General features: G+C 39.5%; 1 protein-coding gene across 1 annotated transcript in view; it reads left to right on the top strand.

The window, feature by feature from the left end:
* znf106a (zinc finger protein 106a) overlaps positions 1-26,969 on the top strand; it is a 63,656-nt gene that overhangs the window by 21,566 nt on the left and 15,121 nt on the right. Inside the window, exons 5-13 of the mRNA XM_061885955.1 lie at positions 1,923-3,521; positions 7,785-8,232; positions 8,301-8,370; positions 14,288-14,445; positions 19,167-19,227; positions 19,298-19,495; positions 19,569-19,720; positions 25,099-25,640; positions 25,721-25,758. Of these exons, the coding sequence (XP_061741939.1) occupies positions 1,923-3,521; positions 7,785-8,232; positions 8,301-8,370; positions 14,288-14,445; positions 19,167-19,227; positions 19,298-19,495; positions 19,569-19,720; positions 25,099-25,640; positions 25,721-25,758 (3,266 nt within the window). The remainder of the gene's footprint in view (positions 1-1,922; positions 3,522-7,784; positions 8,233-8,300; positions 8,371-14,287; positions 14,446-19,166; positions 19,228-19,297; positions 19,496-19,568; positions 19,721-25,098; positions 25,641-25,720; positions 25,759-26,969) is intronic.

A 26,969-nucleotide genomic window follows, 5' to 3' on the forward strand; every position in this document is an offset into this window, starting at 1 on the left:
CAAAGATGCGGCTCCAGAGCCGCGGGTTGCCAACCCCTGGGCTAATGTATCGCAATATTTTCTACTAAAATAAAGCCAATATTGACATTTTTTGGGTCCCCTTTATTTTCTAAAGTGTGGAAAAGTAACTACATTTTGGTACCGGTACCAAAATATTGCTCTCAGGGCAACCCACGCTTGTGCATATATATGATGATCGTAAATAGGGCCGTCTCCAGCGTTTAGCTGGAAATTGCTGAAGCTCGAGACTCGTTTTCCGACGTTTGTGTTTTCTGGCTCCAAAACGCTTTTGTGTTCATGCAAACTGATTCCCTTCAATTATGGATTTTTGCACAGTTTTAAAAATAAAAACCCGTTCAGGATTATATCCCCCACCACAGTATACATTCTGTACTGTACAGGACAATGGTCTACAGCAGGGGTCACCAACACCAGGTCGCCCGTAAGGACCAGATGAGTCGCCCGCTGGCCTGTCCTAAAAATAGCTCAAATAGCAGCACTTACCAGTGAGCTGCCTCTATTTTTTAAATGTTATTTATTTACTAGCAAGCTGGTTTAGCTCTGCTTGACATTTTTAACTCTAAGACAAACAATACTCAAATAGAATCTGAAAATCCAAGAAAATATTTTAAAGACTTGGTCTTCACTTGTTTAAATAAATTCATTTATTTTTTACTTTGCTTCTTATAACTTTCAGAAAGACAATTTTAGAGAAAAAATACAACCTTAAAAATGATTTTAGGATTCTTAAACACATTTACCTTTTTACCTTTTAAATTCCTTCCTCTTCTTTCCTGACAATTTAAATCAATGTTCAAGTAAATTTATTTTTTTATTGTAAAGAATAATGAATACATTTTAATTTAATTCTTCATTTTAGCTTCGGTTTTTTCGACGAAGAACATTTGTGAAATATTTCTTCAAACTTATTATGATTAAAATTCAAAAAAATGATTTGGGCAAATCTAGAAAATCTGTAGAATCATATTTAAATCTTATTTCATAAATTATTTTTTAAATTTTTTCCAAAAGATTCCATTTAGCTAGTTTTTCTCCTTTTTTTCGGTTGAATTTTAAAGAGTGTAAATTGAAGATAAACTGTTTCAAAATTAAATTTTAATTTTTTTCGTGTTGTCTCCTCTTTTAAATCGTTCAATTAAGTGTTTTTTTCATCATTACTTCTACAAAAAACCTTCCGTAAAAGGAAAAAAAATTTATGACTGAATGACAGACAGAAATACCCATTTTTTTTAATATATATAGATTTGTTTCTTAAAGGTAAATTGAGCAAATTGGCTATTTCTGGCAATTTATTGAAGTGTGTATCAAACTGGTAGCTCTTTGCATTAATCGGTACCCAAGAAGTAACTCTTGGTTTCAAAAAGGTTGGTGACCCCTGGTCTACAGTCTATCAGCGAATCAGGACGCAGAATTCAATACGCATTCATAAACGGTAAAAAAAAAAAAGGGTTTAACAATGAGGCCGAGTAAAGTGAACCGTGTTGTACATTACTATGCTCACTCCCATAACAAAACAGTTGTCATTTTTCTGACATCCAGTTATTTGAATCTCGAGTAGAAGAACACTCTTAGTAATATGCGCCACACTGTGAACCCACACCAAACAAGAACAACAAACACATTCGTCTAATACTGATGAATGTCTTTTCTGTGTAGGTCATGTTGCAAAAACTATTTAGAGATCTAATGAACTGACCCCTCACCAACTGTAAAGTCCCGAGTGAGCGCAGGCACCATCTATAGCCTCATTCTAATCGTCAGCCCTCACGGGCTTCTTTTAGCTGCTCGATCAGGGCCGGGATCACATTTCACGACTGCGGCCAAAAACAGAAGCAGGATTTAGCACCGTTTGTTGTTAGTACAGTTGCTAGTTTGTTGATTTGCGGCTTTGTCGTCTGCAGCAAAGAAAAGGAGGCGGCCGCCGCTGCTCAGCTGGCCAAAGAGCAGGAGGAAGCGAGGAAAAAGGAGTTCCAGCAGCGACTCGCCGAAGCCAAGGAGCGTTATCAGCTAAATAGAGGTCCACAAGGCTCGGCGTGGCCCGCTCAGCACAACTCCTGGAACAGGAAACAACAGCCCGGCTTCCGGGTGGGCGACGCCCCGTTCTGGAACAACAGTTACGACGACCGGCAAGGAAGGAGCGCCACCTGGCACGCTCAAGCTCCGCCCAACTTCCAGAGATGGGCACCGGGAGACTTGCGGCCCGGACGCTTCCACTCCCAGGACGACTGGGGCGGCTCCAAGCAGTGGGGGCCGAGTCCGTTCCCTGAGCAAAGTCGGCTGCCCTGGCTCAGCAACCGGGGCAGCAACTACGGCATGTACGGCAGGAATAATATCGGCCCGTGTGCACAAAGTAACCACTTCAACCGACCTCCTCTGTTTCCGCCGCCGCCCCAGTTTTTCACCAAATCGGTCAGCAACTTCGAAAGGAAGGTCGAAGAAGGCGTGGCACCCCAGAGGGAGAGGGCGCCGGCCGCTGACTGCGACCCGCAGAGTCAAACGAGCCTCCATAGCAACCCAAAACTGGACAAAACAAAATCTCACAATGCCACAAAAGAAGTGGACTCGCAAGCTCACAAGGATGCCTCATTGACCCACGCCAAAGGGCCCCAAAGCCAGGGAAGAACCGCCCCAGAAACACAACAGCTCAAAGCAAAGCTCAAAAGTAACCCTAAAAGTGAAGAAAGGAGCAATGGTGCCCAGAAGGATGGTGGCCGAGTTCCCACAGCTGGTCTTTCCAGTCGTCCTAACTGTGGGGGCTCAGCACAGCCACAGTCAAAAGCCACCACCACCAAGCAGAAGGGAGTCAAGACCCCTTCTCTTGGACCTCAGGGCCAGAAGCCTCCAGAATTAGTCAGGAAAGCCAAGTCTGCCTGTGCGTCCGAACGGAGATCATCTCTGGATGGCTTCCGGCTGGCAGGGGCCCGGCAGACGGAGGGTGAACCCGCCAACGACTCCGTGCAGGGTCGGATCACGCACGATGACGAGAACAGCTGCCGGCAGAACGTGACCAAGATCCGGGAAGAGCTCGTGCCGTCACCGTCTGAGAGCACCCGCTCCCTCCAGTCGCTGCAAGTCAGCACCTCCACCGCAGAGAGGTCGGCGTCCGCAGCCTCAAGCGCCGACGACACGGGAAAGCGCCCGGACAAGGAGGCTCTCGTGTCAGCGCCTCAGGATGAGGTCGCACAAGAGGGTCACGGTTCAGAGAGCGACGCCTTCAGGTGTGACAAAGTCTGCCTCAAAGCGTCCGGCGCCTCCAAGCCTGACCTGCCCCCCGTTTTCAAACGAGACCTGGCCAAGCGCGTCCTGGAGCCCAACCTCAACATCGCCAGGCGGGTGCGCAACCTGAGCGAGTCGCGGAGAAGTGACACGGAAAAGGACTCCGGACTCAAACCAACCGTCCGCCAGCTCATCAGCTCCTCTGGGGCTCGGCGGAAGGTCAACTGGGAGCAGGTGTACCAGGAAGTGCGGAAGAAGCAGGACAAAGGAAAAGGAATGCCCAGGTGAGATAATAATACAAACCCTGTTTCCATATGAGTTGGGAAATTGTGTTAGATGTAAATATAAACGGAATACAATGATTTTCAAATCCTTTTCAACCCATAATCAGTTGAATATGCTACAAAGACAACATATTTGATGTTCAAACTCATAAACTTTATTTTTTTTTGCAAATAATTATTAACTTAGAATTTAATAGCTGCAACACGTGCCAAAGTAGTTGGGAAAGGGCATGTTCACCACTGTGTTACATCACCTTTTCTTTTAACAACACTCAATAAACGTTTGGGAACTGAGGAAACTAATTGTTGAAGCTTTGAAAGTAGAATTCTTTCCCATTCTTGTTTTATGTAGAGCTTCAGTCCTTCAACAGTCCGCGGTCTCCCCTGTCATATTTTACGCTTCACAATGCGCCACACATTTTCGATGAGAGACAGGTCTGGACTGCAGGCGAAGCCACGCTGTTGTAACACGTGCTGAAAGTGGCTTGGCATTGTCTTGCTGAAATAAAAGACGGCGCTTAGATGGCAGCATATGTTGTTCCAAAACCTGTATGTACCTTTCAGCATTAATGGTGCCTTCACAGATGTGTAAGTTACCCATGCCTTGGGCACTAATGCACCCCCATACCATCACACATGCTGGCTTTTACACTTTGCGTGGATAACAGTCTGAATGGTCCGCTTCCCCTTTGGTCCGGATGACACGATGTCGAATATTTCCAAAAAGTGAAGTGAAGTGAATTATATTTATATAGCGCTTATTCTCTAGTGACTCAAAGCGCTTTACATAGTGAAACCCAATATCTAAGTTACATTCAAACCAGTGTGGGTGGCACTGGGAGCAGGTGGATAACGTGTCTTGCCCAAGGACACAACGGCAGTGACTAGGATGGCGGGAGCGGGAATCGAACCTGCAACCCTCAAGTTGCTGGCACGGGTGCTCTACCAACCGAGCTAAACCGCCCCGAAAACAATTCGAAAATGTGGACTCGTCAGACCACACCACACTTTTCCACTTTGCATCAGTCCATCTTAGATGATCTCGGGCCCATAGAAGCTGGTGGCGTTTCTGGATGTTGTTGATAAATGGCTTTCGCTTTGCATAATAGTGCGTTAACTTGCACTTACAGATGTAGCGACCAACTGTATTTAGTGACAGTGGTTTTCTGAAGTGTTCCTGAGCCCATGTGGTGATATCCTTTAGAGATTGATGTCGGTTTTTGATACAGGGATCAACGGTCACGGTCATTCAATGTTGGTTTCCGGCCATGCTGCTTACGTGGAGTGATTTCTCCAGAACCTTTTGATGATATTATGGAGCGTAGATGTTGAAATCCCTAAATTTCTTGCAATTGCACTTTGAGAAAGGTTGTTCTTAAACTGTTTGACTATTTGCTCACGCAGTTGTGGACAAAGGGGTGTACCTCGCCCCATCCTTTCTTGTGAAAGACTGAGCATTTTTTGGGAAGCTGTTTTTATACCCAATCATGGCACCCACCTGTTCCCAATTAGCCTGCACACCTGTGGGATGTTCCATTGATTGATTGATTGATTGATACTTTTATTAGTAGATTGCACAGTACAGTACATATTCCGTACAATTGACCACTAAATGGTAACACCCGAATAAGTTTTTCAACTTGTTTAAGTCGGGGTCCACGTTAATCAATTCATGGTACAAATATATACTATCAACATAATACAGTCATCACACAAGTTAATCATCATAGTATGTACATTGAATTATTTACATTATTTACAATCCGGGGGTTGGGATGAGGACCTTTGGTTGATATCAGAACTTCAGTCATCAACAATTGCATCAACAGAGAAATGTGGACATTGAAACAGTGTAGGTCTTATTTAGTAGGATATGTACAGCCAGCAGAGAACATAGTGAGTTCACATAGCATAAGAACAAGTATATACATTAGACGTACATTTGAGTTGTTTATAATCCGGGGAGATGGGATGTGAATGGAGGAGGGTATTAGTAAAGTGTTGAAGTTGCCTGGAGGTGTTGTTTCAGAGCAGTTTTGAAGGAGGATAGAGATGCACTTACTTTTATACCTGTTGGGAGTGCATTCCACATTGATGTGGCATAGAAAGAGAATGAGTTAAGACCTTTGTTAGATCGGAATCTGGGTTTAACGTGGTTTGTGGAGCTCCCCCTGGTGTTGTGGTTATGGCGGTCATTTACGTTGAGGAAGTAGTTTGACATGTACTTCGGTATCAAGGAGGCGTAGCGGATTTTATAGACCAGGCTCAGTGCAAGTTGTTTTACTCTGTCCTCCACCCTCACCTGTCTTAAACCCAAAAGTGATGTTTTGAAAAAGACTGTAATGTATCGGGCAATCACTTACTGGAACAGACTTCCACAATATCTGCTATCAATCACCAGCATAGTGGGCTTTAAGAATAAACTAAAAGGAGAAGTATTGCGTAAAGAGATTATTTTAGATTGTACCTAATGTCATGACTGTTTTTATTGACTATTGAGTATTTTATTGATTATGGGATAAGCAGCAGAAAATGGATGGATGATACTTTTTCGTCACTTATTGTTTGTCTCTGGTACACTAATGTGTATATTTTAGGCCATTGGTTCTTTGTTTTATTTTTGCAAAAATGTATACAGTATATCTATTTTTATATTGCTATTTTTATCTTTGGTATGAAAATTATTATGTAACAACATCTATTAGTATTTTTTGGTTCTTTATTGTTGCTATTTTTGTATTATGACAATTTATTATTGGATCATGTTGTACTGCATTTTAATCGTTTGTTCTGTGGTTGTGTGATGTTTTTTGCCTGGACCCCAGGAAGAATAGTCTCCACTGCGGTGTAGACTAATGGGGATCCTTAATAAACTAAATAAACTAAAGCCTGAGCCAGCCCACTTTGGAGAAGTGGGTTGGATTGAGGTGGGATCTGGGGTGGAGGTCTAAAAGTAACCGGACTAGCTTGTTCTGGGATGTTTGGAGTCTAGATTTAAGTCTCATCTTAAAACTCATCTGTATACTCTAGCCTTTAAATAGACCTCCTTTTTAGACCAGTTGATCTGCCGCTTCTTTTCTTTCTCCTATGTCCCCCCTCCCTTGTGGAGGGGGTCCGGTCCGATGACCATGGATGAAGTACTGACTGTCCAGAGTCGAGACCCAGGATGGACCGCTCGTCGGGACCCAGGATGGACCGCTCGCCTGTATCGGTTGGGGACATCTCTACGCTGCTGATCCGCTTGAGATGGTTTCCTGTGGACGGGACTCTCACTGCTGTCTTGGAGCCACTATGGATTGAACTTTCACAGTATCATGTTAGACCCGCTCGACATCCATTGCTTTCGGTCCCCTAGAGGGGGGGGGTTGCCCACATCTGAGGTCCTCTCCAAGGTTTCTCATAGTCAGCATTGTCGCTGGCGTCCCACTGAATGTGAATTCTCCCTGCCCACTGGGTGTGAGTTTTCCTTGCCCTTTTGTGGGTTTTTCCGAGGATGTTGTAGTCGTAATGATTTGTGCAGTCCTTTGAGACATTTGTGATTTGGGGCTATATAAATAAACATTGATTGATTGATTGATTGATAGATTTGTGGGTTTTGGAGGTGCTGGGGTAATCGAAGAAGGGTTGAATGAGAGTTCCCGCTAGAATCCTCAAGGTGCTTTTGTTGACCAGAGAGGAGATTCTGTAGAGGAATCTCGTTCTTTGGTTGACCTTTTTGATCACCTTGGTTGCCATTTTATCAGAGGAAAGATTAGCCTCTAGAATGGAACCTAGGTAGGTGATCTCATCCTTCCTGGTGATAACAACCAGCTTCCTGGATGCAGCCAGAAACTTAAAACCAGACTCACCAACATCAACATCAAGGAGGGTGAAGCCCTCATTACAGACAAAATAGAGGTAGCAAGCAGACTTAACACCTTTTTCACCAACATAGCCACAACTCCAAATGAGTGTTTGATGAGCATTCCTCAACTTTATCAGTATTTATTGCCAGCTTTCCCAACTTCTTTGTCACGTGTTGCTGGCATCAAATTATAAAGTTAATGATTATTTGCACAAAAAAAAATATTTATCAGTTTGAACATCAAATATGTTGTTTTTGTAGCATATTCAACTGAATATGGGTTGAAAAGGATTTGCAAATCATTGTATTCTGTTTATATTTACATCTAACACAATTTCTCAACTCATATGGAAACGGGGTTTGTACATTAAAGCCTTTCTCTTCAACCGAGTCTGATTTCTACTTCCGCTTTCCTCCAGGTTCGGCATAGAAATGGTTCCAAATGACGCCGGGGACCAGAGCCAGGAGGAGCTTGACCTTGCAATCCTGGAGAATTTCTCCTGGGACTCACTGATGGGGACCTCGCCTCCCGCAGTCTCCCGAAAACGCTCCTTATCGGAAAGCAGCATAGCCCCCACGTCCGAGCACACCCTTTTCGCACCCCAAGAGTACAACCAGACCCCAGTCCGACGCTCCGAGCAGCAGGGGTCCTCTGTTCCCCCCAAGTCCACCCTCCCCGGGGAGAACGGACGTCCTCCAGAGCAGACGTTCAACTTCACTCTGGAGGAAGCCCAGAAGCAGGCAGATAAGCTGATGTCAGAGAAGGCTAAGGCTCTCCAGAACTGCGACGCCGTGCTCGGAGACAACAGCTCCGGAACGGAGCAGATGGACACTCAGGGGACGGTGAAGAGGCGAAGAACGCCCGGGGTGAGTCAAGAAAGGAATGTGTCCACAGAAAATACATGTGCGTCATGCAAATCTTTTCTTCTCTTCAGGATATTCTGAGCCAAGAGTCTTCGTGTGTGGAACAAGAGATCAAAAGAAGAAAGATCAAATCGAAAAGTGGTAAGTGTCTCTCAATATATTTCAACTGCTGAAATACCATGTTTTTCGGACCATAGGGCGCACTGCCGATGAGTGCGTCTATTCAGGTTTATTTTCATACGGATTATAGGGCTATTTCCTTGAATTGCAGCCGGGGCGCTAATTAATTTAAAACCTCTTCTCACTCCGGCGCTTACCAAAGAAAGGCATGCGGTAAATTGAAGCCTGCGCTTATAAATTTTAATGTGATGTAAGGATCAATCAATCAATCAATGTTTACTTATATAGCCCTAAATCACTAGTGTCTCAAAGGGCTGCACAGACCATCACGACATCCTCGGTAGGCCCACATAAGGGCAAGGAAAGGAAAACTCACACCCAGTGGGACGTCGGTGACAATGATGACTATGAGAACCTTAGAGAGGAGGAAAGCAATGGATGTCGAGCGGGTCTAACATGATACTGTGAAAGTGCAATCCACAATGGATCCAACACAGTCGCGAGAGTCCTGTCCAAAGCGGATAAAGGATACCATCATGAAAAGCACATTTAATAAAAAAAAAAATGTTATAATGTTCTTACCTTGACTAGAAAACTTTTATTTTAGATATGTAATCCTCCATGTTAAAAGTGCAAGCGAGAGGAAAATATAAACACACGCTACTCACTCTCGCTGCTTGTTGTCACTTCTTCTGCAGCCGAGTAGTCGCGATAAGGATCACTAGCGCCCTCTACCACCAGGAGGCGGGAGTCATTTAATGATTCAATATTTGACACACGCAGCTACGGTATATTAATAAAACATAGCTGCTTACTGTTCTTTTTAGCATATTCAATAGCTTGGACCTTAAATCTTACTGAATAGCTCTTAATCTTCTTCCCGTTATGCGATTTCAAATTATGGAAATCAGCCTCCTCCATTTTGAAAATGATGACAGGTGAAGTGTCACTCGTGACGTGACGAGTTTGACCCTGTGGAAATTCTAGGCATATGCTAATTATTTAGTGAAACAAGTTTGACCCGGCGGAAATCCTAGACATGCGCTAATAAAAATAATATTTTGCGAAACGAGTTTGAGCCGGCGGTAATGCTAAGCACGCACTAATTATTTTGCGAAACGAGTTTGACCCGGCAGTAATTCTAGGCAAGCGCATACTATATACCCAGCGGCAATTCAAGGAAATACGGTAGATGATGTTTTACAGATCATCTTCAAGTCGCTTTCTGACAGTCGCTTCGGGATAATTTACGTGGCTCACCTTCCACCGTGTCTTCTCCCCGTCGTCTTTGTTGTAGCGGTGTAGCGTGCAAGGACGGGAGTGGAAGAAGCGTCAAAATATGTACGGTAGCTAACTGATTTTGTCAGGTTCAAAACCCCGATTACATCTATTAAAGAGACAAGAAGCAAGGAATTAAACAGGGACAGGATTCAAACATTCAAAACATTTTTAAATAGAAATAAATACTAATATTAATTATTTCGAAGCCAGTTACCTGTAAAAGTAGCAATAGATTTCATGGGAAAATTGTGAAATTTACTGTGGTTTTTACATAATTTTTGTCAAATTTTTTCTCTTACCATGAATTGATGAACGTGGACCCCAACTTAAACGCGTTGAAAAACTTATTGGGGTGTTACCATTTAGTGGTCAATTGTACGGAATATTTACTGTACTGCGCAATCTACTAATAAAAGTTTCAATCCATCAGAAAAAAACTGAAAAAAACAACAACCGTGGTGCCGTTTTGGTATTTACACTAATACACGGAAAAACTACAGTTATTGAAATGCGATAAAAAAACAACAACTAACAAACTGGCAGCTTAGGTGCCAAAATGTTGCTGTAAAATTGCAGGTTTATTTATTCAAAGTAGAAAAAGACTAGCGTAAATTTTACAGTTAAATTCTGGCAAATGAAAACAGCAGTACTGTTTTTCCATTTACAGTAATATACACTACATTTTGAGGTGAAATGATTGCAACTTAACAAAATGTACTAATAAAATGCATAAAAAATTTTGTAATACTAGTATTCACTGTTAGAAGCAAACATAACTGCGACGTGGCCCTCAGTGACACCGACTTTGACACCTCTGCTTTACGCCATACGTCACTCCCCCCTTTCCCAATTTGTTAAAAAAAAGACGGAAATTGATGCGAACGCCTGCGTGTCGCCAGAAAGCAAAAAGAAGAAGAAGAACAACGCCTACTTGTAATTACTTCTATTGTGGTCAAAGCTCCAAAGCAACCAAAGAAACGAAAAGTTTTGTCTGAGGAGAGAAAAAAAATATGGCAGGTCATCCATTTCCTACCGCTTATTCTCCTTTGGGGGCACTGGTGCCTATCTCAGCTACAATCGGGCGGAAGGCGGGGGGTACACCCCGGACAAGTCGCCACCTCATCGCTGGTCAGTCGACAGAATTTTACCATTAAAAACAGGTGGTGCCGTTTTTTTCAATTTACGGTAATATGCGATAAAAACACCTTAAATTTAAAAATATATATATTGTCATTTTTAAAATGTGATTGATGACTTTCTTCGAAATCATCCGTCAAGCAGGTATTTCAGTATTTATTTTTATTTCAACAAACACATTTTTTTGGAAAGTATAATATTGGATAATATTTAAAAAAATATATGTTTAAATGGGAAAAACCACATACATTTAGTAAGAAAACAATGCACTTTTTTGATGCATATTTCCAGTCCATGTGGCGGGCCAGATCTGGGCCACCTGTGCTCTAAGTGAGGGGTGTCCAAAGCACGTCATTCTAAAAATACTAAAATATATATATTTTAAACATTAAAAAGTGGAATAAAAGAGCAAAATAGGTGAAATGCAACAAGAAAAAGTTGCATTGTTGACTCTAATAACACCATTTTTTTAAATAATTTCTCCAAAAATAATAATGAATAAAAATCAATGTTGCCATAAATTATTGATTGATTTCAGGACAAAAAGGACATAAATACAACAAACATAAAAATATGACAATTAGAAGAAAAAAAATTCCATACTAATTATATACTAATTATCCTATTGATTGTTATTATAAATATACTAAACCATTTACAATATATTATCTGAAGCTGATCTAGAGATTTAAGTGTTGAATGAAAAATAAAAAAAAATTTAAAAAAGCATGACCTTTTTATGAATGGCGCACTTTTGGACCCCTAAGGATTTTAGTGGTTTTTAACAACTGTCTTTGCTAAAAAAATAAATAGATTCGAATACCTTTTGCTATGAATTATTGACCTATTTAGGCAGGGGTGTCCAAAGTGTGGCCCAGGGGCCATTTGCGGCCCCCAACTAATGTTTTACCGGCTCATGGCACATCATTCTAAAAATACTAAAATATACATATATTTTTTTAAACATTAAAAAGTGGAATAAAAGAGCAAAATAGGTGAAATGCAACGAGAAAAAGTTGCATTGTTGACTCTAATAACACCTTTTTTAAAATAATTTCTCCAAAAATAATAATGAATAAAAATCAATGTTTCCATAAATTATTGATTGATTTCAGGACAAAAAGGACATAAATACAACAAACTTAAAAATATGACAATTAGAAGAAAAAAAATTCCATACTAATTATATACTAATTATACTAATTATCCTATTTATTGTTATTATAAAAATACTAAACCATTTACAATATATTATCTGAAGCTGATCTAGAGATTCAAGTGTTGAATGAAAAATAAAAAAAGCATAACCTTTTTATGAGTGGCGCACTTTTGGATCCCTAAGGATTTTAGTGGATTTTAATAACTGTCTTTGCTTGAAAAAAAAATACATTCAAATAAATTATGTTATGAATTATTGACCCTTTTAGGCAGGGGTGTCCAAAATGTGGCCCGGGGGCCATTTGCGGCCCCCAACTAATGTTTTACCGGCCCGCGGCACATCATTCTAAAAATACTAAAATATATATATATAAAAATATTTTAAACATTAAAAAGTGGAATAAAAGAGCAAAATAGGTGAAATGCAATGAGAAAAAGTTGCATTGTTGACTCTAATTAAACACCATTTTTAACTAATTTCTCCCAAAATAATAATAAATAAAAATCAATGTTGTTTTAAATAATTGATTGATTTCAGGACAAAAAGGACATAAATACAACAAACACAAAAATATGAAAATTAGAAGAAAAAAAATTCCATACTATTTATATACTAATTATACTAATTATCCTATTGATTGTTATTATAAAAATACTAAACCAATTACAATATATTATCTGAAGCTGATCTAGAGATTCAAGTGTTGAATGAAAAATAAAAAAAGCATAACCTTTTTATGAGTGGCGCACTTTTGGATCCCTAAAGATTTTAGTGGATTTTAATAACTGTCTTTGCTAAAAAAAAAATAATTAAAATAAATTTTGCTATGAATTATTGACGTATTTAGGCAGGGGTGTCCAAAGTGTGGCCCGGGGGGCCATTTGCGGCTCCCAGCTAATGTTTTACCGGCCCGAGGCACATCATTCTAAAAATACAAAAATATATATATATATATATATATATATTTTTTTTAAACATTAAGAAGTGGAATAAAAGAGCAAAATAGGTGAAATGCAACAAGAAAAAGTTGCATTGTTGACTCTAATAACACCATTTTTTTAATCATTTCTCCAAAAATAATAATGAATAAAAATCAATGTTGCCATAAATTATTGATTGATTTCAGGACAAAAAGGACATAAATACAACAAACTTAAAAATATGACAATTAGAAGAAAAAAAATTCCATACTAGTTATATACTAATTATACTAATTATCCTATTGATTGTTATTATAAATATACTAAACCATTTACAATATATTATCTGAAGCTGATCTAGAGACTTAAGTGTTGAATGAAAAATTAAAAAAAATTAAAAAAGCATGACCTTTTTATGAGTGGCGCACTTTTGGATCCCTAAGGATTTTAGTGGATTTTAACTTAAAACTGTCTTTGCTAAAAAAATAAATAATTAAAATAAATTTTGTTATGAATTATTGACCTATTCAGGCAGGGGTGTCCAAAATGTGTCATATTTTACCGGCCCGTGGCACATCATTCTAAAAATACAAAAATATACATATATTTTTTTAAACATCAAAAAGTGGACTAAAAGAGCAAAATAGGTGAAATGCAACAAGAAAAAGTTGCATTGTTGACTCTAATAACACCATTTTTTAAATAATTTATCCAAAAATAATAATGAATAAAAAGCAATGTTGCCATAAAATATTGATTGATTTCAGGACAAAAAGGACATAAATACAAAAAACACAAAAATATGAAAATTAGAAGAAGAAAAATTCCATACTAATTATATACTAATTATCCTATTGATTGTTATTATAAAAATACTAAACCAATTACAATATATTATCTGAAGCTGATCTAGAGATTTAAGTGTTGAATGAAAAATAAAAAAAAGCTGGACCTTTTTATGAGTGGCGCACTTTTGGATCCCTAAGGATTTTAGTGGATTTTAATAACTGTCTTTGCTAAAAAAAAATACAATAAATAAATAATACATTTTTGCTATGAATTATTGACCCAGCGATGAGGTGGCGACTTGTCTCGGGTGTAAACCGCCTTCCGCCCGATTGTAGCTGAGATATGCACCGGCGACCCCAAATGGAAAAAGCGGTAGAAAATGTATGGTTGGATTACTGACCTATTTAGGGATCCAATTACTTCACAATAAATATTTCACTTTGAAAATCTTTTTGGAAAAAATATTGTGTATTTTGCCTCCAAAAATAGGGTTTCGACAAAAAGCTTGTAAAAAGTAAAACAAATAATGAAGTAGAATTAGCGATTTAAGGGTTTTATGAAACGGCGCTCAGTGGAAAAAGTTTGTACACCCCTGCGTCTGAGTAGTCTACTCTTTAACGATGTTCCGTGTGTGTTCTGGGGGGGCTTTTAGCGGATCGTTTACAGATCGACCAGCTGCTCTCCGTGTCCCTGCGCGAGGAGGAGCTGAGTCGCTCGCTGCAGACGGTGGACAGCAACCTCATCCAGGCCAGGGCGGCGCTGGAGGCCGCCTTCATGCAGGTGCAGAGTTTCATGGTGGTCAAGCAGCAGGTGAGTCACAGCACAAAACCCAACAGCGGTGAAGTTGGCACGTTGTGTAAATGGTAAATAAAAACAAAATACAATGATTTGCAAATCCTTTTCAACTTATATTCAATTGAATAGACGGCAAAGACAAGCAACATGTTTCCAAAAAGCTGGCACAAGTGGCAAAAAAGACTGAGGAAGTTGAAGAATGCTCATCAAACGCTTATTCGGAACATCCCACGGGTGAACAGCCTAATTGGGAAACGGTGGGTGCCACAAAGCAGCTTCCATGAAATGCCCAGTCATTCACAAACAAGGAATGTTTGTCAACAAATGCCTGAGCAAATTGTTTAAGAACAACATTTCCCAACCAGCTATTGCAAGGAATTTAGGGATTTAACCATCTACGATCTGTAATATCATCAAAAGGTTCAGAGAAACTGGAGAAATCACTGCACGTAAGCCATGATATTACGAACCTACGATCCCTCAGACGGCACTGTATAAAAAACCAACATCAATCTCTAAAGGATATCACCACATGGGCTCAGGAACACTTCAGAAAACCACTGTCAGTAACTACAGTTGGTCGCTACATCTGTAAGTGCGAATTAAAACTCTACGAATCAAAGCCAAACGCCATTTATCAACAACACCCAGAAACGCTTCGCCGGGCCCAAGCTCATCTAAGATGGACTGATACAAAAGTGGAAAAGTGTTTTGACGAGTCCACATTTCAAATTGTTGTGGAAACTGTGGACGTTGTGTCCTCCGGAACCAAGAGGATAGGAACCATCCAGACTGTTCTAGGTGCAAAGTTGAAAAGGCAGCATGTGTGATGGTAAGGGGGTGTGTTAGTGCCCAAGGAATGGGTAACTTACACATCTGTGAAGGCACCTTTAATGCTGAAAGGTACATACAGGTTTTGGAGCAACATATGTTGCCATCCAAGGGACGTTATCATGGACGCCCCTGCTTATTTCGGCACGACCATGCCAAGCCACGTGTTACAACAGTGTGGCTTCTGTTGCGTTTGGACCAGATGTTCCTCCGAGGGACTTTTAAGTTGCTGGTCAATCCCAAGTTCTTTTGATGACACATAAGCTGATTTTAAATGAACACCCAGAACAGGATAGGTATTTTGCAATTAATTCCAAAGCTTTGGAGAGACCAACCTAAAAAACAACACATTCAATCCGCGTCGCCTAGTTGATCTGAAAACCTTACGGAAGCGCTGTCTTCTTCAATATCTCTCTCTCGCCCCCACCCACCGGAACGAATACACATATATATTGTTCTGCTTGGCCGGAGATAAGAAGGGAGTATAGCTACTCCTTACATTCCTAAAGTTTCAAGGTTAACACACACAGTTTACTAGCGGACAACTAAAAAAAGGACAAATGGAAAAACACTAGCTGTTTTCAAATATGACTATGAATATAAAGAAATAACTCCTAAATATGGATATATGTAGATATCTATCTCCGTCACTTTATAGTAAAAGGGTGCGGGTACTAGACTGGCCTGCCTGTAGTCCAGACCTGTCTCCCATTTGAAAATGTGTGGCGCATTATTTTTTCATTCATTGGTTATTTATATAGCCCTAAATCACAAGTGTCTCAAAGGGCTGCACAAGCCACAACGACATCCGCTGTTCAGCGCCCACATAAGGGCAAGGAAAAACTCACAACCTAGTGGGACGTCGATGAGAATGACAATGAGAAACCTTGGAGAGGACCTTAAATGTGGGTAACCCCCCACCCCCTCTAGGGGAGACCGGATGCAATGGATGTCGAGTGGGTCTGACATAATATTGTGAAATTCCAGTCCATAGTGGATCTAACATAATAGTGAGTCCAGTCCATATGTTTATAGTTTTTTTTCTATTTATTTATTTACTATCTGTTTATATTATTATATGTTTTATCATTATTATTATTATATTTTTTGTATGAATTAATTTGTTAATATTATTATTACTTTGGTTTGTTTTGTTTGTTTTTTTGTTGTTTTCCTCTTTTTTTATTTTTTGGGTGGCATCGTTGAGGCATAAAAAAAAAATATTATTTTGACATTTAGAGCAGACAATAGATCAGTGGTCCCCAACCACCGGGCCGTGGCCCGATTGGTACCAGGCCGCAGAAGAATTTTTAAATTAATCTTTATTAAAAAAAAAAATAAAAAAAAAAATGTTTTGTTATTTTTTCTAATTTTTTATTAAATCAACATAAAAAACACAATATACACTTACACTTAGTGCACCAACCACAAAAACGTCCCTTTTTCGGGGGACAAATTATTAAGCGTTGACCGGTCTGCGGATACAAAAAGGTTGGGGACCACTGCAATAGATATATGATGTAATGGATAGGAATGTCTGACGCTGGACGTAAAAAAAAATTGCTAATTCCGCGTTAATACTGGAGTGGGCTTTGTGCCCCTATGTAGTGGAAAAGTTGGGCCCTGATGTCAAAAAGGTTAAGAATCCCTGCATCCATCCATTATGAAGTGTCAAATACCACAACGGAGACCTGAGCCCATGTGGTGATATCCTTTAGAGATTGATGTCGGTTTTTGATACAGTGCCGTCTGAGGGACGGAAGGTCACGGTCATTCACTGTTGGTTTCCGGCCATGCCGCTTACGTGGAGTGATTTCTCCAGATTCTCTGAACCTTTTGATGATATTATGGAGCGTGAATACTTTTCAACTTTGCGTGGATAACAGTCTGGATGGTTCGCTTCCCCTTTGTCGAATATTTCCAAAAACAATTTGAAATGTGGACTCGTCAGACCACGGAATACTTTACCACTTTGCATCAGTCCATCTTAGATGATCTCGGGCCCAGAGAAACAGGCGGCGCTGCTGGATGTTGTTGATAAATGGCTTTCGCTTTGCATAGTAGAGCTTTAACTTGCACTTACAGATGTAACGACCAACTGTATTTAGTGACAGTGGTTTTCTGAAGTGTTCCTGAGATCATGTGGTGATATCCTTTAGAGATTGATGTCGGTTTTTGATACAGGGATCGAAGGTCACGGTCATTCAATGTTGGTTTCCGGCCATGCCGCTTACGTGGAGTGATTTCTCCAGATTCCCTGAACCTTTTGATGATATTATGGAGCGTAGATGTTGAAATCCCTAAATTTCATGCAATTGCACTTTGAGAAACGTTGTTCTTAAACTGTTTGACTATTTGCTCACACAGTTGTGGACAAAGGGGTGTACCTCGCCCCATCCTTTCTTGTGAAAGACTGAGCATTTTTTGGGGAAGCTTGTTTTTATACCCAATCATGGCACCCACCTGTTCCCAATTAGCCTGCACACCTGTGGGGTGTTCCAAATAAGTGCTTGATGAGCATTCCTCAACTTTATCAGTATTTTTTGCCACCTTTCCCAACTTCTTTGGCATCAAATTCTAAAGGTAATGATTATTTGCAAAAAAAAAAAAAAATGTTTATGAGTTTGAACATCAAATATGTTGTCTTTGTAGCATATTCAATCAATCAATCAATGTTTACTTATATAGCCCTAAATCACTAGTGTCTCAAAGGGCTGCACAAACCACTACGACATCCTCGGTAGGCCCACATAAGGGCAAGGAAAACTCACACCCAGTGGGACGTCGGTGACAATGATGACTATGAGAAGGAGGAAAGCAATGGATGTCGAGCGGGTCTAACATGATACTGTGAATGTTCAATCCACAATGGATCCAACACAGTCGCGAGAGTCCAGTCCAAAGCGGATCCAACACAGCAGCGAGAGTCCCGTTCACAGCGGAGCCAGCAGGAAACCATCCCATGCGGAGGCGGATCAGCAGCGCAGAGATGTCCCCAGCCGATACACAGGCAAGCAGTACATGGCCACCGGATCGGACCGGACCCCCTCCACAGGGGAGAGTGGGACATAGAAGAAAAATAAAAGAAACAGCAGATCAACTGGTCTAAAAAGAGAGTCTATTTAAAGGCTAGAGTATACAAGTGAGACTTAAATGCTTCTACTGAGGTGGCATCTGGAACTGTTACCGGGAGGGCATTCCAGAGTACTGGAGCCCGAAATGAAAAAGCTCTATAGCCCGCAGACTTTTTTTGGGCTTTGGGAATCACTAATAAGCCGGAGTCCTTTGAAGGCAGATTTCTTGCCGGGACATATGGTACAATACAATCGGCAAGATAGGATGGAGCTAGACCGTGTAGTATTTTATACGTAAGTAATAAAACCTTAAAGTCACATCTTAAGTGCACAGGAAGCCAGTGCAGGTGAGCCAGTATATGTATATATGTATATAAAGGTATATACAGTATAGGTATATATGTATGTATATATGTATATAAAGGTATATACAGTATAGGTATATATGTATGTATATATGTATATAAAGGTATATACAGTACAGGCGTAATGTGATCAAACTTTCTTGTTCTTGTCAAAAGTCTAGCAGCTGCATTTTGTACCAACTGTAATCTTTTAATGCTAGACATGGGGAGACCCGAAAATAATACGTTACAGTAATCGAGACGAGGCGTAACAAACGCATGGATAATGATCTCAGCGTCTTTAGTGGACAGAATGGAGCGAATTTTAGCAATATTCAACAGAACATGGGTGGAAAATTATTTGCAAATCATTGTATTCTGTTTATATTTACATCGAACACAATTTCCCAACTCATATGGAAACGGGGTCTGTAGAAACACCTCATTGACACGCTCTTATTATTGTTGCATGGTTGCTCTTCCTCAGATCACCACAGAGATGAGCAGCCTGAGAGAACGTCGCATTGAGTTATTAAAAGGGATGCAAGGTAACGTTTAAGGACTTTGTTTATGTTTCAAACGAGGGCCAACGTGTGTTTGTGGGAATGGGGAACATAGGCGAAGCACCTCCACTGCGACTGAAAGAGGAGAAGGCCGACCAGGTGGACTCCATGTCCTCTCTTCCAAGCACCGCTCCTCCTCCTCTTCGCTGCACCTCGCCTCCGTCATTCAGCGCCCCCCTAATATCCGTCAAGCAGGAGCCCCTCTCCCCTGTGCGGGTCACCTCAGAGCCTTTGGAGGCCGCCGCCCAAGCAGGTAAGAAACATTACTATGCTGCTCGAATAAAAATGACTCCTATTTGGTTTCTGGATGATGTGCCATGGTCTAGAGCCCGCCGGAACCAAGTCGTGTCAAGCCGGCGGCGAGTCTGCGGACTGCCTTTCGGGAATGTCGGAGTCTAAAGAAAAAGTGGTCAAGGCGATCCATCTTCTGCATCAGGGCTGTCCAAAGTGCGGCCCGGGGGCCATTTGCGGCCCGCAGGTAATTTTTTAACGGCACATTTTAAAAATACGATTGACTTTTTTTTTTTTTAAGTGATTAAAAAAAAAAGTGAAGTGAAGTGAATTATATTTATATAGCGCTTTTCTCTAGTGACTCAAAGCGCTTTACATAGTGACACCCAATATCTAAGTTACATTTAAAGCAGTGTGGGTGGCACTGGGAGCAGGTGGGTAAAGTGTCTTGCCCAAGGACACGACGGCAGTGACTAGGATGGCGGAAGCGGGAATTGAACCTGCAACCCTCAAGTTGCTGGCACGGCCACTCTACCAACCGAGCTATGCCGCCCACAAAAGAGCAAAAGGGGTGGAATGTAACAAGAAAATGTTGCAATGTTGACTCCGATAACACGAAGCTGCCATGCGGGCTATTTCTTTCTTTAAAAAATAATAACGAATCAAAATCAATGTCATCATCAATTATTGACATATTCAAGGCTCCGATTACGTCAAGTTAAATTTTCCACTTTGAGATATTTTTTGGGGGGAAAATGTTGCATATTTTGTGTTTGCCGTATAAAAAACAGAGCTGTTTTTTTTTTTTTTTAAAGAAGGGCCTAGAAAGAACAAACATAAAACATAAACAACAATACAACTTATAATTGACAAATAGATCTGAAATTGATCCCGAGATTATTGTGTTAAAAGTAAACGTTAAAAAAAGTATAATTTATATTTTTAACACTTTAATGAGTAGGATCCCCAATCCTTTTAGTGTGATTTGTTTTGAAGTGTCATTGCGAGAAAAATAATAATGAATTAAAGCTGCAAGCAGTGATGGACGGGACCGACTTTTGCTGGTGTTTCCTGCCTTTACCCATTCAACATATCTTTACCTGCACATTACCTACCTTCCCTGCGTCCTGGGGTCACACTGGTGCTTCTCTCTGTCACCCATACATGCTGGTGCTTCCTGCCATCCCCCAGACAACATATCTTTACCTGCACGTTACCTACCTTCTCTGTATCCTGGGGTCAAACTGGTGCAATGTTGACTCCAATAACACAAAACTGCCATGCAGGCTGTTTCTTTCTTTAAAAAATAATAACGAATCAAAATCAATGTCATCATCAATTATTGACATATTCAAGGCTCCGATTACGTCAAGTTAGATTTTCCACTTTGAGACATTTTTTGGGGGAAAATGTTGCATATTTTGTGTTTGCCGTATAAAAAACAGAGCTGTTTTTTGTTTTTTTTTAAAGAAGGGCCTAGAAAGAACAAACATAAAACATAAACAATAATAAAACTTATAATTGACGGATGGATCTGAAGTTGATCTCGAGATTATTGTGTTAAAAGTAAACGGTTAAAAAAATATGTATAATTTATTTTTTAACACTTTAATGAGTAGGATCCCCAATCCTTTTAGTGTGCTTTGTTTTGAAATGTCATTGCTAAAAAAATAATAATGAATTAAAGCTGCAAGGCACCTTTAATGCTTTTTTTTTGGTTGAATTTTGAATTTTAAAGAGTTGAAATTGAAGATTTGAAAATTTAATTTAATTTTTTTTTTCCTGTTTTCTCCTCTTTTAAACCGTTCAATGAAGTGTTTTTTTTCATCATTTATTCTCTACAAAAAACTTCCGTAAAAGGAAAAAAAATGTACAACGGAATGACAGACAGAAATACCCATTTTTTTATATATGTATGGATTTATTTATTAAAGGTAAATTGAACAAATTGGCTATTTCTGGCAATTTATTGAAGTGTGTATCAAACTGGTAGCCCTTGGCATTAATCAGTACCCAAGAAGTAGCTCTTGCTTTCAAAAATATAGCTTGGTCCAATTTGTTATATATTCTAACAAAGTGCAGCTCGGATTTTAACCTATTTAAAACATGTCATCAAAATTCTAAAAGTAATCTTAATCAGGAAAAATGACTAATGATGTTCCATAAATTATTTTTGTTAATTTTTTCAAAAACATTTGAATTAGCTATTTTTTTCCTCCTTTTTTCGGTTGAATTTAGAATTTTAAAGAGTCGAAATACAAGATTTGAAAATTTTATTTTCTTTTTTTTCCCTGTTTTCTCCTCTTTTAAACCATTCAATTAAGTGTTTTTTTCATCATTTATTCTCTACAAAAAACCTTCCGTAAAAGGAAAAAAAATGTGCGATGGAATGACAGACAGAAATACCCATTTTTTATGTATATATAGATTTATTTATTAAAGGTAAATTGAGCAAATTGGCTATTTCTGGAAAATTTATTGAAGTGTGTATCAAACTGGTAGCCCTTGGCATTAATCAGTACCCAAGAAGTAGCTCTTGCTTTCAAAAATATAACTTGGTCCAATTTGTTATATATTCTAACAAAGTGCAGATCGGATTTTAACCTATTTAAAACATGTCATCAAAATTCTAAAAGTAATCTTAATCAGGAAAAATGACTAATGATGTTCCATAAATTCTTTTTTAATTTTTTTTTAAAAAGATTCGAATTAGCTAGTTTTCCTCTTCTTTTTTTCGGTTGAATTTTGAATTTTAAAGAGTCGAAATTGAAGATAAACTATGTTTAAAAATCAAATTTTCTTTTTTTTTCCTGTTTTCTCCTCTTTTAAACCATTCAATGAAGTGTTTTTTCATCATTTATTCTCTACAAAAAACCTTCCGTAAAAGGAAAAAAATGTACGACGGAATGACAGACAGAAATACCCATTTTTTTTATACATGTATAGATTTATTTATTAAAGGTAAATTGAACAAATTGGCTATTTTTGGCAATTTATTGAAGTGTGTATCAAACTGGTAGCCCTTGGCATTAATCAGTACCCAAGAAGTAGCTCTTGCTTTCAAAAATATAACTTGGTCCAATTTGTTATATATTCTAACAAAGTGCAGCTCGGATTTTAACCTTTTTAAAACATGTCATCAAAATTCTAAGATTAATCTTAATCAGGAAAATTTATTAATGATGTTCCATAAATTATTTTTTACATTTTTTCAAAAAGATTCAAATTAGCTAGTTTTCTTCTTATTTTTTTCGGTGGAATTTTGAATTTTAAAGAGTCGAAATTGAAGATAAACTATGTTTAAAAATCAAATTTTCGTTTTTTTCCTGTTTTCTCCTCTTTTAAACCTTTCAATGAAGTGTTTTTGTCATCATTTATTCTCTACAAAAAACCTTCCGTAAAAGGAAAAAAAATGTACGACGGAATGACAGACAGAAATACCCATTTTTTTTATACATGTATAGATTTATTTATTAAAGGTAAATTGAACAAATTGGCTATTTTTGGCAATTTATTTAAGTGTGTATCAAACTGGTAGCCCTTGGCATTAATCAGTACCCAAGAAGTAGCTCTTGCTTTCAAAAATATAGCTTGGTCCAATTTGTTATATATTCTAACAAAGTGCATATTGGATTTTAACCTATTTAAAACATGTCATCAAAATTCTAAAAGTAATCTTAATCAGGAAAAATTACTAATGATGTTCCATAAATTATTTTTGTTAATTTTTTCAAAAACATTTGAATTAGCTATTTTTTTCCTCCTTTTTTCGGTTGAATTTAGAATTTTAAAGAGTCGAAATAGAAGATTTGAACATTTTATTTTCTTTTTTTTCCCTGTTTTCTCCTCTTTTAAACCATTCAATTAAGTGTTTTTTCATCATTTATTCTCTACAAAAAACTTTCCGTAAGAGGAAAAAAAATGTGCGATGGAATGACGGACAGAAATACCCATTTTTTATATATGTATAGATTTATTTATCAAAGGTAAATTGAGCAAATTGGCTATTTCTGGCAATTTATTGAAGTGTGTATCAAACTGGTAGCCCTTGGCATTAATCAGTATCCAAGAAGTAGCTCTTGCTTTCAAAAATATAACTTGGTCCAATTTGTTATATATTCTAACAAAGTGCATATTGGATTTTAACCTATTTAAAACATGTCATCAAAATTCTAAAATTAATCTTAATCAGGAAAAATTACTAATGATGTTCCATAAATTATTTTTTTTTATTTTTTCAAAAAGATTCGAATGAGCTAGTTTTCCTCTTCTTTTTTTCGGTTGAATTTTGAATTTTAAAGAGTCGAAATTGAAGATAAACTATGTTTCAAAATCAAATTTTCGTTTTTTTCCTGTTTTCTCCTCTTTTAAACCTTTCAATGAAGTGTTTTTGTCATCATTTATTCTCTACAAAAAACCTTCCGTAAAAGGAAAAAAAATGTACGACGGAATGACAGACAGAAATACCCATTTATATATATATATATATATATATATATATATATATATATATATATATATTTATTTATTAAAGGTAAATTGAGCAAATTGGCTATTTCTGGAAAATTTATTTAAGTGTGTATCAAACTGGTAGCCCTTGGCATTAATCAGTACCCAAGAAGTAGCTCTTGCTTTCAAAAATATAGCTTGGTCCAATTTGTTATATATTCTAACAAAGTGCAGCTCGGATTTTAACCTATTTAAAACATGTCATCAAAATTCTAAAATTAATCTTAATCAGGAAAATTTATTAATGATGTTCCATAAATTATTTTTTTAATTTTTTCGAAAAGATTCGAATTAGCTAGTTTTCTTCTTATTTTTTTCGGTGGAATTTTGAATTTTAAAGAGTCGAAATTGAAGATAAACTATGTATAAAAACCAAATTTAAATTTTTTTCCTGTTTTCTCCTGTTTTAAACCTTTCAATGAAGTGTTTTTTTCATCATTTATTCTCTACAAAAAACCTTCCGTAAAAGGACAAAAAATGTACGACGGAATGACAGACAGAAATACCCACTTTTTTATATATATATATATTTATTTATTAAAGGTAAATTGAGCAAATTGGCTATTTCTGGCAATTTATTGAAGTGTGTATCAAACTGGTAGCCCTTGGCATTAATCAGTACCCAAGAAGTAGCTCTTGCTTTCAAAAAGGTTGGTGACCCCTGATCTAGAGATTTAAAACGTGAATAATAGTAGTGAATTATGTGTCAACTATATTTATATAGCGCTTTTCTCAAGTGACTCAAAGCGCTTTACATAGTGACACCCAATATCTAAGTTACATTTAAAGCAGTGTGGGTGGCACTGGGAGCAGGTGGGTAAAGTGTCTTGCCCAAGGACACAACGGCAGTGACTAGGATGGCGGAAGCGGGAATCGAACCTGCAACCCTCAAGTTGCTGGCACGGCCACTCTACCAACCGAGCTATGCCGCCTCACAATTAATAGTAAAAATAATAATACTGAATAATGACACTTTTTTTATATTTTTTGGACCAAAACCCTTTGGGGTCCTCGGGATCAAGCCTGACTGGAGGCCGAAATGTATATTTTTTTATACATGTATTGTTTTTTACAATGAAAAAACATCAAAATGGCCTTGATGCTTTGATTTTTCAGTGTGCGGCCCTCAGTGGAAAAAGTTTGGACACCCCTGCCCTACACGGCCTGGACTCCAAATCCTCAGTCAGCAGCAGGAGAAGCTCCGAGACGGGCAGCCTGGCCGAGCGCTCGGCCTTTGAGTTCGAGGCCCCCGCGGCCCCCGCCGGGGCTCGCGAGCCGGGCGGCGGCGGCAAGCGGGTGAGGAAGCTGAAGAAGAGGAAGGCGCTGGAAAAGGCTCACGGGGACGCGCGGGCCGACAGCAGCGACACGGAGATGGACGCCGAGGCCTCCAGGCCCAGGTGGCTCCGAGCGAACAGGCGGTCCAGCGGCAGCAGCACTCAGGTCAGCACCTCCTCCCTGCCAAGCAGCGTGAAGATGGACAACGACGAGGAAGCGGGCGGGAAACCTCTCAAAGAGCTCCTTCTCCCCGAAAACATGGACGTGACCGCAGCCGGGACCTCGTCTGCTCCTCCGGACCCGTCCAGAACCGAGCAGCCGAGCCTGGCGTGCAACGAGGTCACCTCCACCAGCGACATGGACATTTGTAAATCATCTGAGAGGTGAAACCCCAACATCCAAATAGTTTTTTTTCCTTGACATAACTGATGCTAAAAGGTTGTCCACCGCTATTTTTTTACAGCGACGTGTCATTTCCAAACACGACATGGACGTCTTCTTGTAAGTCAGTTCACGACGATGCCAACTAAATCAGGGGTCACCAACCTTTTTGAAAGCAAGAGCTACTTCTTGGGTACCAGTTTGATACACATTTAAATGAATTGCCAGAAATAGCCCATCCATCCATCTTCTTCCGCTTATCCGAGCTCGGGTCGCGGGGGCAGCAGCCTAAGCAGGGAAGCCCAGACTTCCCTCTCCCCAGCCACTTGGTCCAGCTCCTCCCGGGGGATCCCGAGGCGTTCCCAGGCCAGCCGGGAGACATAGTCTTCCCAACATGTCCTGGGTCTTCCCCGTGGCCTCCTACCGGTTGGACGTGCCCTAAACACCTCCCTAGGGAGGCGTTCGGGTGGCATCCTGACCAGATGCCCGAACCACCTCATCTGGCTCCTCTCCATGTGGAGGAGCAGCGGCTTTACTTTGAGTTCCTCCCGGATGGCAGAGCTTCTCACTCTATCTCTAAGGGAGGGATCTGGAAACTCATTTCGGGCGCTTGTACCCGTGATCTTATCCTTTAGGTCATGACCCAAAGCTCATGACCATAGGTGAGAGGATGGGAACGTAGATCGATCGGTAAATTGAGAGCTTTGCATTCCGGCTCAGCTCCTTCTTCCCCACAACGGATCGATACAACGTCCACATTACTGAAGACGCCGCCTGTCGATCTCACGATCCACTCTTCCCCCACTCGTGAACAAGACTCCTAGGTACTTGAAATAGCCAATTTGCTTAATTTACCTTTAATAAATAAATCTATATAAATAAATACAAATGGGTATTTGTCAGCTTCAAACACTGATTACATCTATTAAACAAGACAAGAGGCAAAGAATCAAACAGAGACAGAATTAAATTTGGACTCAGATCTGAGGAGAGACATGGCCACTGTACTCTCTGTACAGTCCTGCACCACGCTCTGCCCCAAGATCGTACTCCTTCTTTATTTGACCCCCCCCTCCCACAGCTGCTTCCGCAGGGAAGTGGGTCGTAAACAGCGTTGCCTTCGGTTACCGAACAGTTCGAAGAGAGTTTGTCAAATAGTTCTAAAAAAGTCCCATAAAATAGTTTAAAGAGAATTCCATAAATAGTTCCTGTGGAAGTTGGGCAGATCCTGGGGCGGTATAGCTCGGTTGGTAGAGCGGCCGTGCCAGCAACTTGAGGGTTGCCGGTTCGATCCCCGCTTCCGCCATCCTAGTCACTGCCGTTGTGTCCTT

This window comes from Nerophis ophidion, linkage group LG24, assembly GCF_033978795.1.
Source record: "Nerophis ophidion isolate RoL-2023_Sa linkage group LG24, RoL_Noph_v1.0, whole genome shotgun sequence".
Classification (NCBI taxonomy): domain Eukaryota; kingdom Metazoa; phylum Chordata; class Actinopteri; order Syngnathiformes; family Syngnathidae; genus Nerophis; species Nerophis ophidion.